This window comes from Glossina fuscipes, unplaced genomic scaffold (assembly GCF_014805625.2).
Source record: "Glossina fuscipes isolate IAEA_lab_2018 unplaced genomic scaffold, Yale_Gfus_2 0, whole genome shotgun sequence".
Taxonomy (NCBI): domain Eukaryota; kingdom Metazoa; phylum Arthropoda; class Insecta; order Diptera; family Glossinidae; genus Glossina; species Glossina fuscipes.
The window spans coordinates 22,890,944-22,905,979 of NW_023998414.1; the positions used below are offsets into that span (position 1 = coordinate 22,890,944).

A 15,036-nucleotide genomic window follows, 5' to 3' on the forward strand; every position below is an offset into this window, starting at 1 on the left:
AAAAACCAAAAAAAAAAAAAAAAAAAAAAAAAAAACAAATTAAAAAATAAATAAAGCGTTAGGTAAAGAAATACATCAAAACTACGTTGAATTTACATTTTAACGAAAAGTTGATACGAAACGACATAATAATAATAATAATAATATTTAAATATTATTTTAATAAATTTGGCGCAACTTTAGAGTACTATTCATAAACTTGGTATAGATTACAAGATATTAATATTTAACGGGTCTATTGGGGTTTGTAAAAAAGCACACTCATATATATTATAGCGTATAGAAGCGCAAACGTTCGTGGAGTAATAAATGAAAAACAAGTTATATACTTCTTTATTTGCCTTTGTTGTTTTCATATTTTTTTGCAACTAATTTTTAATGTATTTTTGGTTTTAAGTCTAGCGGTCGAGTGGAATTTTTAATTTTTCTTTTCTTTTCTTTCCTTTCGTTGCTTTTTTTTTAAAGTCTTTTGGTTATTTTGAATATTTTCAATGTTCCTGATGTGTTTGAATATACGTATGTGTATTTAAGTGTATAGAAGTGTTCAAATAAGCAGAATATAATTTTGAAGTGTTAAGTGTTTTTAATTGTTGTTGCACTCTTCGCAAACGTATTCCTAGCCTTGACTATCGATTGCTTTTTTTTTTTTTTTTTTTTTTTTTTTTTTGTTATAACCGATCGATCAACCGAAGGATCAAAGTATCCGCAGTCAATTAACATCCGATAGCTAGCAAACGTCAGAGAAGTGATGCAGCGATATTCTTATCTTAATTTTCGCTGCTAAGAGAACTTCAGAAAAAATGTCTAACCAGTAGACATAAGTTTAGGCTAATGCGAAAACTAGTAGCTCTGCACATTGCACATTACGATTGGAGCGAAGGAAAAGATATCATGCTCTGATCCTAGTTGATGTCTCTATTAGTAATAAAGATATTCTTCATCACTCTGGTCGCTCATCTTATCACTAAGATTGGACAGTGAAACTGACGGACTGCCTTATATGCGTAGTTGATTTCTAAAGATGAAGTTAAAAAAATAGTTTTAAACTTCTCCCAAATACTATATATAACATTTAACATAACAGACATGGTTTCAGTAATCTATCTCTTACGCGTTCTCTCAAGTTCGAGAGATAAGGTGAACGTTTTTTCGATCGCGTAATGTCAAGCCTGCAAATGTAGTAAATGCAAGAAAAAATGTATTTAATAAACATTATTGTTAGCGAGTATACGCTACGTCATCTGCTGTTGATATGCTAACTCACAGAAGAAGAAGAGGAATATTTCAGTAGTCTCTAGTTGTCACAGTGGCTTTAAAGAGTTGAGAAGAAAGCTTATTTTCTCAAATACATTTTCTGTTATCTTCTTCACATTACAAAAGAATAATTTTAATGAAACTTTTAAGCATATAGGGAATGAACTTTTACGCGTTCAACTTTTCAAAAATTTTCATTTGAAAATTTAAAAAATTCACCGCTGCAGTAGTGGTATTATTAAGATTTCTAGAAGCTTCCTCTCCTCCATTTTTCCTCCATTGGACTTGCAATCTTCGAAAAAGTGCACTATTGGTGCGCATTGCACAATTTGACAGTGGAAGTAAAGCAAAAAGAAAAAAAAAAAAAAACGCACAAACAAATTAATTTAACCTCTAATAACGAATGTCGCAAGTAAATCTAAAAATAAAAACCCTTGCACTTTGAACCTTTGATTTAAATTTTTGATCAATGTCGCAATTGATCAATGATGTAGTTGGAAAGTGCATAAATCACAAAAGTGGTTTGAAAATTCCAGATCGACTTGGCTGATTTTTATCGGCTAAGTGCAACGTAAACCAATTTTTTCTTCATGAAAATAGCTTGAGTTAATAATAGGGATTGCAGACGACTGATCAAGAATATATATGTGTATGTATACGAAATATGCAAGGCCCTCGATGCATGCCAACATTTGAAAAGTCCAAAAATATTTATTATATATTGAAAGTAATCTTTAGGCTACCGATTTTGTTATCTGACTTGCAAAACTCTAGCTAACCTCATTAAATAACATGTAAGGGGAAAATGTCCGCCGATTTTGGCAAGCCCAAAACTTTGAGATGGGAAGGTGGACTCGTGTGTATATGCACTTAGTGCACGACAACACATACGTTCTCTCTGAAAGCTAACAACTTTCAAATAACTTTCCCAAAAACTTCACTTATGCCAGCAGAACAAAATCTGCTCCAAGTGTCGCATAAGATGAACAAGACATGGCCTTCATTCTAGATTCGCCTGGAAACTTTGTAAATGTGTGCGCTAGTTTGAGTTAATGCTCATTTTTAAAGATTGCTTTCCATTCTAATATTCATCTGAATCTCCCATATACTGTCTCGTTAACGAAAATATCTTTAATCAAAGCAAAAATCGAGGAGAAACTCCTTAAACGCAGCCATGACTATCGATTTGATAAAATATCTTTACTTATAAACACAAAAAATGATCACATGAAGATAAACTTTGGCATCATACTCCGTTAGAGGACAATTTTCTTTTTTAAGACATTTCATTATATCACATTTATCTGTGATGTGTGTGTGGGGGCCGCCAATTGTCACTCTTATGCTTCTTGCAACTTGTGATCGTTTGATCTTTGAAGCGAACTGTTTAACAAGAACGCTAAGCAAAAGGCTTTATGAATGGCTTCTATTTCAGTTAAAAATATGACTGCAAAAAAGAAAACGAAATGCTTTTTGTCAGTCATAAGCAAATACTAGATACCTTGTCAAAAATGTTGTGTATTTTGGATTAACTTGAGCTTTTCAATTGATTTGCTTCCTTCAGCTTGCCTCTCAATAGGCCGCCTCGACAATTCCGTATTTGAATATCGAGAGGAGTGAAAGCTTCATTACTACTACAGATCTTAAACCACGCATCAACAGGTGAAATCAAAGAGAAAGAGTCATGAAAAACGTTTGGAAATTTCACAATTTTTCATATACGTTTATCAGTAAGCAGATACCACTACTACTACTACTACTACTACTATAACCAAGAATGATAGGAAATTTGATGGGAATTTTTATTAAATCTATGTAATGGCTCCGATCGCCTTAATGACATGCCCACGGGAGCATGTGCAGGGCATATTGCGTATATAAATCGTGAGACGTTTACTACATTTGCCTTAAAAATGATCGAATCGGTTTATCGATCCACTGTTTGTCTACTTGTGGAAAAGAATTTATATTCTTGTATAAGAAAATGTATCGTATAAGTAGTAGTAGGGTGCATCGCAAACCTATATACACAGTATGTACACTCAGCTATTTATCGCCAAACGTCTAAATATTATATAAAGCGACTAAAGAAAAAAGACTCGCTTCGGCTAGTAGATGGTCTTCAAACTAAATATAATTTTTTCTTTTTCTTTCTTTCTTTCTCGTTTCAAATACGTTCTTTTCATCGGTTTGTCTAACAGGCTGTTTGCAACAGATAAATTTACCTCCTTAGTAAAGGCTACTAAGTAATTAGCATAAATCTCCTCAAGTTTATTATTTAATAATTTTTAAGTTCCTTTGATGGATACTTTCTTTCATTTAAAACTTGCATTAACTTTGAAATTAAGAAATGATTTAAACAAAAGCGTAAGTAAGTTGTAAGTAAGCATTATTGCTAAAAGCTGTGTAAGAGTTTATGTATTAGTGAGTGTTGTGGTAATAGTGGTAAAACAATGCCATTAAGTGCATCAAGTTCTCCGTTAGTAATTAGTAAAAATATATATGAAAGTATTTTGACGGCGTGTACAGCAATAATTGGCATTTGCGCAAATACATTTATATATATATATATATATATATAGTAAATCGTAAATGCCAATCATACATATAGAATATATATATAAAATATATATATATAAATTTTTATAGTATATGAAGCATAAAATATTGGTATTTTATAAAAGTCAAGTGAATCACATACATACATACGCTGCCAAGGAGAAGCATTTAGCAATTTAAGAAAAGAAGTCAAACATACTATCAAGAATACGGCCCACTAACGCACTCCCATACATACATACACACATACGAGTACCATAGGTTTTGCATTAAACAAAAAAAAAAAAAAAAAAAAAAAAAAAATCAATAATTTTAGTATGTATTAAAGTAAATAGACAGACAAATACATTTGCAAATAAAATAGGGTGAAAAATAAACACACATACATGTTAATTTATTATTCATTTATTATTTATGAATAAATTGATTTTTGATTAAAATCAAATAAACTCAAGTAGTATACACCCACATACATACATATAAATAAAAAGAACAACGCACACATACATACGTAGTTATAGTTGGCAAATAAATTTTTTTGTGTATTTTAGTAACACTATTAATATATTAATATAAGTAGCAGTAATATAATAATAGTAGCAGTAGTAGTAGTACTAGTAGTAATAGTAGTAATAGTAGTAGTAGTACTAGTAGTAAGTGTAGTACGAGTAGTAGTAGTTGTAGTAGCAATAGTAATAGTCATAGCAGTAGCATTAGTGGTAGTGGTTTGTGTATTTATATGTATATATAATTATGGTATAAAAATAATTAACGTATATTAAGGTATGTGTATTAACTTGGTTAAGTTTACGTATATATGTGTTAATAATATGTGTATAGAATGTGTAGATTGATAAGGTTTTTTGTATTATTAGAGCATTTATTATATATATATTATTATATAGATATACTTATATATATATATACATATATACATTTATACATATACATATATAGTGTATATGCATATATTTATATATATATATATATATATATGTATATTATATATTTTACAGTGATAAAGAGAGATAGGGGGAGAGGGAAAAAGAAGAGAGACAGATATAGATATAGATAAATAGATATTTAGATATAAATTGCATTCTAAATAGTATTTAGTGAAGAGAGAGTTAGCTCTGTTCGTTTATAAAATAATTGTTTATTGTAGTTTGGTTTGAGTTGCATTGTTGCTTTTTTTTTTTTTTTTTTTTGGTTTTTTAAGGATATTTTATATATATATATATATATTCAAGTAGATAATAGGTAAAGTGTTTATTGCCATTATAATTATACAGTTGATTATATAAGAAATATATAATAATTTTAAATATTTTATTGCTGCTGGTTAATATAGCTTTAAAATAATAATAATAATTATTAATTAAGAAGAAAAAACAACAAAATAATAATAATAATAATAATATTAAAATCAATTAATAACGAAAAATATACGTATATAATAATATGTTTATATAAATTATTGTTTTAGTAGCACACATTCAGTGAAAAAAATTATCGAAATTTCAATAGACACAAAAAGATACGAAATTATACTGTAGTACACTGCTTTCTTTTTCTTTTACGTTTCGTTTTTTTCCTGGTTCGGTTTTCATTTTAGCATTTAAGGAATTCAACAAAAAAAAAAAAAAAAAAAAAAAAAAAAAAAAAGATATATATATATTCCTTTAACGTAAAAAATGGTATTGGAAAAAAAAATTGCTCGATTGCCAACATATATGCTGTCCGTTTAATTTGATATTTTCTGGTTTTCATTTTTTTTTTATTTTTGATGATTTTGAAATGCTTGCTATTTTTTCAAATGTTTCTGTAACGGGCGTTCATTTGGTTATATACACATGTACATACATATATATATGTATATATATACATATATATATATATACTTTTGGGTGATTTAACATAAAAATTGAAAAAAAGAAATAAATAAATAAGTTAAAGTAAGTAAATGAAAAGACAATCATAAGAATAATTATAATTATAATTATAACAATAATACAACACAAGCCGAAATAAATGTATAGACTTTTACACAACACTTTGTCTGTTATCGATAAAATGTAAGTCACATATTATATAGAGTTTTGTTATTGGTTTGTACTGCTTAAGTATTATTGCACACATTTATCAACAACATCAACAACGACAACTACATTTGTTTGTTTATCATTTACGATTTTGGTTTTTTTATTAGCTTTTTTTTTTTTTTTTTTTGTTTTTTTGTTTTTTTTTTTTACGTTAATTATGTTTAAAAACTGTTCATACTTGACATATGTAATACATACATGAATACACATACACTTACATACATAAACATAGACATATATCCAGGAATTTTGTTTTCTTTAATTAACATAAGCATTATATACGTATACGTACCTGGCCTTAGGTTGGGTTTTTGGTTTTTCTTTTTTCAAAAATTTAGTTTTTCATTCAATCAGATTGATTCTCAGTTTTTTTTTTTTTTTTTCCTTTTCTTCTCTAACAACAGCAGGAGATAACGTCTTCACGTTCATGGTTAAGACAATTACATGGCCAAAAAAAAAAAGGTCCAAAATTATCGGTGAATGAGTCAGGAGTAGAAAAGTTTTTTTTTTCTGCTTTTTTCATGGGTTCCTCAATTGCAGGTTGAACGGTTAGTCCCAAAAGAAGAAACACGATTTAACCGAGAAGTGTTCAAGCGAAGAAGTTTTTTTTTATCATTTTTTTATTGACTTGAACATACACTAGATAGCGAAGGTAGAAGGTACAAGTAGAAGGCACAAGTAGAAGGCAAAAAAATTTGTCAAAAGTTTACCAAGAAAGTTTACTTCTGTCAGCCCAAAAGTATATAAGATATTCGACACATACGATTCAGATCTTCTTCGTCTTCTTCTTCTTCTTCTCGAAATATAACACTGTTCCCATATCTTTTGTGCCCGGTATACGAAATTCAAATCTGCAAATGATAGCAACTCTGGCATCAAACACGCCCCTAAAAATTAAAATGTTAAAACAAACTTCATCTTATTGACGCGCCCAAGGTGACTACATTCTAACCACCTTCGAAGAATTTTACGATATTAATTTTTATGAGTTGTTTAAGCAACGTTCTTCTTACGTTCGTACGTCGTTCTTTGTGATCACTCGTAACATCGTTCAAGTGAAAAAAAATAAAAAATTAAACGTTTTCCTCTGCTTGAGCGGAAATTTTGATTTCATTGCATTCATCGAGGTCCGGTCCTCTAATCACTGTCTATTAAGTGTTTTATCTCTTTGCTTCTTCCTCTTTATTGAAGCATTGATTGTACTGATTGCCTAACTTGTTGTTCAAAGCAATATCGGGAAATTTAGAAACACAATTATGAAGCAACTTGCGGTAGCGCCCCAAAAACTTCAAATATTCCAAATAAAATGCAATCAATTGATTGCTCAACACAAAGGCCCAAGATTATCCAAAACCACGTATGATAAGTTGAGCGCAGTGATCAACATTCGTCTCAACTATGAGAATAAATTTTTCCAGCTTTTTAATAACTTTATCCTCATATAGGTGTAGTAGTAGATGCATTAGAGCAAAACCTATGTTAGGTCTATTTATGGAAAAGCAAAGCTTAAATGAAAAATGAATTTTTCAAACTATACCGGCCAGATCGAAAAAGTCTTCCTTGCTCATATCACTAGTGTTAGCGATTTTGTTTTTTTTTTTTTTTTAAGTATGTAGCAGTCATTCCTTCCTTGCCTGTAATCATCTAATAAAATCAAACATATTAACCGCAATATAATACGTTAAATATAATTCAAAGCACTATGCAGTACATGTTGTTGGGTAGAGAACATGCATCCATGTAGACCAGAAAGGTTGTTTTGTTTTGTTTTTTTTTTTTTTGTTTTAATGGATTAACTGCTTAAATTATTTACATATTCACGCACACACACACACACACATATCCATACATACATACATACATACATACACACACACACACACACACACACACACACTCGCACGCATACGTTAAATATATTTTCCAATTTTTAAAAATGGATTTTTTTTGTTTTGGTTTTTTTTCTTTAACTACAAAACTTAAAAGATACAGAGAACTGAAATCAAAGTCAAAAATAATCAATTGATTGTTCGTAAGAATAAAATTAAAGAAAACATTATATTTTTGTTGCAATAAAGGTCTCTTCGTAGTCTGATTGAAATTGAAAATCTATGATAGGAAGTAAAAAAGTGACGGGTGGAGTTGAAGCGACGAAACTTGGAATCCTGTTGTTTTTGTAAACCTTTATACTCTGAATTTTGATTGACATTGACACAGTACGCTTTCAAATTGCCTTTCTTACGGCTCTATTTGGTTTTCAATTGGACCGTTAGTGAGCAGATCACATCGTATTTCTATAATTTTTATACCCTACACTAGTTTTGCTACAGGGCATTGTTAAGCTTATGCGGATGTATGCAACATCTAGAAAAATTTGAGACAGATCAGTGCTTTATTGTACCGATCAATTCAGAATCACTTTTTGAATCCCCTTCTAAATCGATTGAAGCTTGTTTGCCTATTTGTCGCTCTTGTTTTTTTGAAATTTGATTCATTGAGGTGTTTTGGCCCAGGGAGGATCACTTTTTCGATCACTTCCCATACAACGGCTTGTTTCGAAAAGTCCTTATATAGATTACGGTCGGAGGGTGTAACGTGACTTGTTATAAGTACGCAAGTGTAAACTTGAAGCTTTTCAGTTCAATTTTGTGATTGAGGAAGATGATAAACTAAGCGAAGGAATGCGGAAGCCAGTACGTCACCATTCTTCAGTAAGGAGGCTATACTGCTCTGGAACGGGGACGAGAATTTGAAGCATTTTTGCATAGAATATTTACCGCAACATGGCTTGGTATGTTTTTCGGATTTTCAACATAGTTTCGTTACTCACACTATTACAGAAATTTTTATGCCGTCACTTTAGTACTCTTCTTGGGCTCAAGGCATATTGATACGCTAATAACATGCAGATAATACTTAATGTCAGGCCGAAGACCGAAATATACACTGGGAGCTTCTATTCAAGCCTCTTGTTAAAGTTTGTATCTCGGCTAATATCAATTAAGTGCGTCATTACTGTCGGTCAGTGGGAATATGATGGGATATAAGACTCACCTGTATGTTAGAAGGCTGCATTTCGCGACGAAATTATAGTATAACGATCCAAGTCAGATATATGAACATGGATTTGTTAATGGTCTGTCTAGTTCCCTAGTCCCTATATGTTGGGAATTTACAATATAAATACGGAGTAAGTACTATACGTAGTCTAGTAAGTGGTAATAGGAATTATTAAATTTTTCGGAACGAGACCAGTTAGTAGACCTAATCAACGTGTGAGACAAATTTCTTATTGCAAAAGGTGGGACGAATTGTTGTTTGCCGTAATCCACTTGCATTAGTTGTAGAAATATCTGATCCGTTAGTGAAATTTTTCAATAGAATAATAAAATTGCTCTTCTTGTATAGTTGGGTGTAAATAATGAAAGTTTTCTCACAAACTATATAACCCTCGAGTTGACCGATTGAGTTAAGGGAAGTGTTCTTATAGACTCCACAGGATTTATATGTGTGCGTAGGGTACATTCAAAATTACGAAAACTGAAAATGACTAAACATTAAATATAATCTCTCTCTTGTGTACGCGCGCGTTGGCACTGAGTGCAGAGGTTGTAAAAAGAAAAGTAAATATGAAAATCATAAAACGACTTGAGATATATATGTATGTATACAGCAATTACGTGCATAATATCTTTGTTTGGTTGTTGCCTTTTTTTTTTTTTTTTTTTTTTTTTTTTTTTTTTTGTTTAATATTTATGATTAATTTATTCTATAAACTTCACTACATTACTATAATATAACATATATATATATATATATATATATATGTAGGTATATATATATAAATGCTGAGATTATATAAAGGCGCATATGTAGTAGAATCAGTGGTAATACAATTATATAATAATAAATATGTGCCAAAATTTTGCAATTGCTGTGTTCAGAAAAAATTACTCTTCTCTCGTTTAGTTAGTTACCTTTGGCAAATTAAGAAAAAAGAAAGAAGAAAAATAAAAAAGTGTCGGTGTTCAAGGTGTGGGAAAAAAAACACAGACATACATATACGCGGCAATAGAGCTATTTTTTTTTTTATTTTTTATTCATATTTTCTTTTATTTTTTTTTTCAGTTTAAATTCAATATTTATTTATTTTTTTAAGCAAATTTAATTCATTTCTTAAGAAAAATACAGTCATCGTTATTGATGGGTTGAACAGGTTAAGCAGAATTTCTTTTCCATATAAATTGTTGTTGTTATTGAAAAAGTAATCTAAAATGCCTTAAATTATACAAAAAAGTAAATGAAAACATATTTAAAAGTTGCAAAAAAAAAAAAAAAAAAAAAAAAAAAATGGAAAGAAAACCCATACAAAATGAGAAACAAGAATAAAACGTAGAACCTCCGGACTGGCACAGACACACACAATTGTAACAATCTTTACTATATTTGTACAAAGTTTTGTGTAAAATCTCTCTAATGCTTAAATTAAACTCTCTACAATTTCATAATATATATATGTATATATATTTTTGTTTTTTTTTTTTGTTTTTTTTTTTTTTTTTCTTTATGTAAACGTTGACAGCATATCTTATAGCAGCATCCGAGCAATGAGTCTTCATAACTTAATTTTTAAATTTAGATTTTTAATAACTAATTAAAGGTTGTTCTCTTTTTTCTTTTTTTTTTTTTTTAATTTGGCAGGTGAAGCGAGCGGTTTTTTTCTATTTATTTATCTTTTTTGCACTTTTATTTTATGTATTTTTTGAATAAAATATCGATTTTTGTTTTGCATTTTATCGTTTTATTATTATTATTTTTTTTTTATTTATTTATTTATTTATTTATTCTTTTTTTTTAATAAAAATTATTTCACATTTATTTGCATCCCCACAGTAGGTGCAGTTCTTTGCTTTGTTGGTTGGTTGTTCAGATAAAAAAAAACAAAGAAGGATTTAATTAAGAGTTAGTTGCTGTTAATAAGGTACAATTAAGAGAAAGCATAAAATGAAAGCAAAAACTATTAAATAAATAAAAAACAAAATATATAAAAATAATGATAACGAAAGATCTAACGAGATCGGGAATATATTCATCAAAAAATTTTTTATATCATTATTTTAATCGTTTAAAATTTGCGAAACTTTGCAGTCATATTAAAAATTGAAAAATTTATGCATTTGTCCGTTAGACAGCTACAGCACAAACTATTGTTACATCATTTGAATAGTAAACAATAAAAAAATTAATAAATTCTTTATGAGCTTTTCAGCGGATTGAAAAAGGTCGAATTTGATCATTCGAATAGCAAGCAATCAGCATTTTTTAGTCATTGTAACAAGCCAGGGTCCTTCATAACTTCTAATAGCAAATCCATAAAAACCCATATTGAAAAATCGAAATATTTGTACTTAAGATTTTCTGTCTTTAAGGTAGAGCTCGTTTGAGAATCGCTGCTCTTGGCAGCAATACGATTCACATACAATACGTGTGCGCCTCGCACAAAATACGAATATACCAAAGAGTTTGCTTGTCTTGTCTTTAGAATGCTTTCTGAACTGAGTCTATGGCGAGCCCGAAGATGTGAGCGTCACAGCAAGCTGAGAAATTCACATCGATTATCCTGATATTTTCGCGAAGCTATTGATGACTACCTTGACATCAATTGGTAATAAGCCTTAGGCAGGCCTCAGACATGGCCTGTTATCCATTGTTTCGAACCATGTTCCCATGGAAACATTGATAAGATTGTTGTGCGTGCTTACATTCTGAACAACAATAAATTAGCACATATACAACTAATCGTTTATGGCCCAGATATGTTTTGGAAAACTTGTAGAAAACAATGATACGCGATCCGCATAAAAAAAGAAGCTGCTGCTATCATTTCATTGTCAATAAGCAGTCGCCATAACACGTTGCGTGTTCATAAAATCTGACAGAATTAATAAGTGCATAAAAGGAGTGTGACGAAGAAGAAGAATAAAACTTCTTACCTTTTGCATAGAGCAAATCAGTTAATGGAAATCAGTGATTTTGCTTTCATCATATCTAGACATCTAGATACAACAATTCATCGTAGTTGTCATGATGCTATTGACCCGTTAAGCTGATGGGAACAAAGATGTTACTCCCTCGCATCTTAACACTCACTCAACTTCGATATAGGATTTCATAGATAGACTGATTATAGGATATATTTAGCCTAAGTAACAGGATGCATTAGATAATTCACTGCTTCGGGTATTGAGTAATAGAAATTTCTTATCTAATCAATCTTCACATATCATTCTCTTTGCTTAGTTACACTAAGCATCAATTATATTGCACGTGATCGCTTAAATTTCATTCGGGATTGGGACATAGAAAAACTTGTTGTAATTATTTTTATTCAAATGATGTAACGCAGCTTATTAATTCAATATTTTTTAATATATGATTGCAGTCGAATATATTGTAAAACTCATAAGAAAGAAAAAATTTGAATTAATACAAAAAATAAACATATATATATATATATAAATAGATATATATATATATATATATATATATGTAAAGAGAAAAAATGAAAAGAAAATTAATTGAACTGAAATCTCGCTTTCATTAATTTATTAAAGGAAGTACGTATGCTACCATTATTAACTGTTATCATTTCTTTTAATATATATGTAAATATTTTGTATGTAGAGTATTATTATGATTTTGTAATTACCATTTTCAGTTTTACTATGCGCTACGCAAAATGTGGCTGGTGGCTTTACTTGCAACGTGCGCAGCAAATAAAGCGACGAACAAGAGACCACCAAAACACTCTCTGTTGTAGTATAATTGTAAAGAAAGAAACGCGTTTATATTTATATGTATATTAGAAGAACGTATCCTCAACGAATTGTTTAGTATATTAAAAGTGTGACATATACATGCGTATATATAAATGTATATATATATATATAAATAAATGTACATATATACATATATACATATACATACATATATAAATATATATATATATATATATATATATATACATAAACATAGATATATATATATATATATATACTATATTATATGTATATATATATCTAATTACTGTTATTGTAATATAAAAAAAAAAAAAATGAACCCGAAGAAGGCACGGCTGTGAAGGTTTCTGCTTAAACTTGTTGATGTTTGTTATATGTATGGCTAAATGATGATGTAAGTGAAGTTTTTTTTTGGGGTATATATCCTTCTACTTCTTCAAATAATTAACGGTCGATACCAGATTTACTAGATTTTTATCTGGATATTTTCAAACAGATACAATTGTACATATATATATATATATATATATATATATATATATACATATACATGTACCAATTGTTATTATTCTTTTATTATTCAAACGGTATGCAACGGTATTACGGGTATGATTAGATTCCTTTTTTTTGGGTTTCGATTGTTTGATTGCTGCTGCTATTTGTCTTTGTTTTTTAAATCCATCACCGGTAGGTGCAATGCTTTATAATAAGTTTAATGTTTTTATACGAATTAAGTATCCTTTATGATTGTTGTTGCTCGGCAATTCTCACTCTTTACGGGCAAGATGTCTGCCTATATAAAACTTATTGATTTATTTTGATTTAATAATTTCTGTTACGATTGATTATTTGTTTATTTGTTTATATTAATGCATTTATTTATACATATGGTCCTTAACATATATGTATCCATTTATCACAGTTATTCTTCATTATTTGATTATTTATTAATATTTCATTATTTTTTTTTTTTTTTTTTTTTTTTTTTTAACGTAATTAAGTGTTTAACTGATCACAGATTTACTGATTCCTTATGGTTTCTGTAGCGCAACAAATGTTTGGCATTTTGCCTGATTTCTGGCCCAGTCTAACGCTGCTTTGCTTTTCCCTTTTTATATATGGTTGCTGTTTTACCATCAACTTGATTTCGCTCGCGTATGCTATTGACATTCTCATCATTATCCGTATTTTCAGCTTCTCTTGTGTTTCCATTAATGAAAATTTTCGTATCATTATAAAGCAACTTTTTTCCGGTACCTTTTGAGTAGCACTTAATATTCTTGCCTTGGCAGTCACTATTGTTGTTCGCGTTGTTCTTATTTTGATTGTTATCGTTGTTGTTGCTGCTGTTAATGCTGATGTTGTTGTTGTTATTGTCTGTATTCGATGTCTTAAACGATCCTGTTAGCATTGCTATTTTAATAGCCGCTGTTGGCGTTATTTTTGCGACGGCAGTATTAGTAATGGTTTCAGTTCCTGTTCTTACTGTTTCTCCTTTCGCCGTTTCGCTACAGGTAGCTTCAGTAGCAACTATAGCCGTACTAGTGGCTGTACATGGAGTGGTTCGAGATTCAATTGCCATCTGTTTAAAGCTCATATAATCTGCCTTTGGCTTTAGGTATTTCGTACATTGTATTGTAATTGTTTCATTTCGATTAAACCAGAGTAGAATTGAAATAAATTTGAATTTTGTTTTTTAATTATTTTTTTCTTTTTGGCTTTTGTTTTTCTTTCTTTTTTTTTCAATTATATTGTTACATATTTTTAAAAGAGGATATGAATTTTTTTTTATCTCATCTAAAGGGAGAAGATCAGAGATTTGCAAATCATTTTTACACACTCACACACACACACACACACACACACATACACACGCAGAAGGTATTTTTCATATTGTTATAAACACTGTTATACATTGTTATATAACAACCAATTTTTGACGTAATTTTTGCAAATATCCAAAGATAATAATGTGATTGTGTATGCATAGCTCTTGGTATTGTTGTTTATACTCTTTGTTAATTTTATTAGGTGGTTTGTTGTTCATGGTGATGTTTGCGTGTGTGTTTACGTGCGTGCGTATGTATGTGTTTGTGTGTGTGCTTGTGTTTGTGTTTGTGTTTGTGTTTGTGTATATATGCATATGTATGTGTATGTGTATGTGTATGTGTGTGCGTTTGATTCGGTAAAACTTGGTGTTCACATAGTGTTTATTAAATATTAACATTTTCATTTACTCGGTTATACGTATTGTTCATGGCCTGAGTATTTGCTCACACACACACACACACACACACACACACACACACACACACACACAC

At 29.7% G+C, this 15,036-nt stretch overlaps 1 protein-coding gene across 3 annotated transcripts in view; it reads right to left on the minus strand.

Moving 5' to 3' along the window:
* Positions 1-15,036, minus strand: part of LOC119644567 (innexin shaking-B) — a 131,319-nt gene that overhangs the window by 63,579 nt on the left and 52,704 nt on the right. Inside the window, exon 1 of one of the 3 annotated variants that reach the window (XM_038044160.1) lies at positions 12,625-12,692. The exons of the other annotated variants lie outside the window; for them this stretch is intronic. Coding sequence (XP_037900088.1) covers positions 12,625-12,627 — 3 coding nt within the window. The 5' untranslated portion in view covers positions 12,628-12,692. Of the gene's footprint in view, positions 1-12,624; positions 12,693-15,036 lie in introns of those variants that run through there. 3 annotated transcript variants of the gene reach the window in all.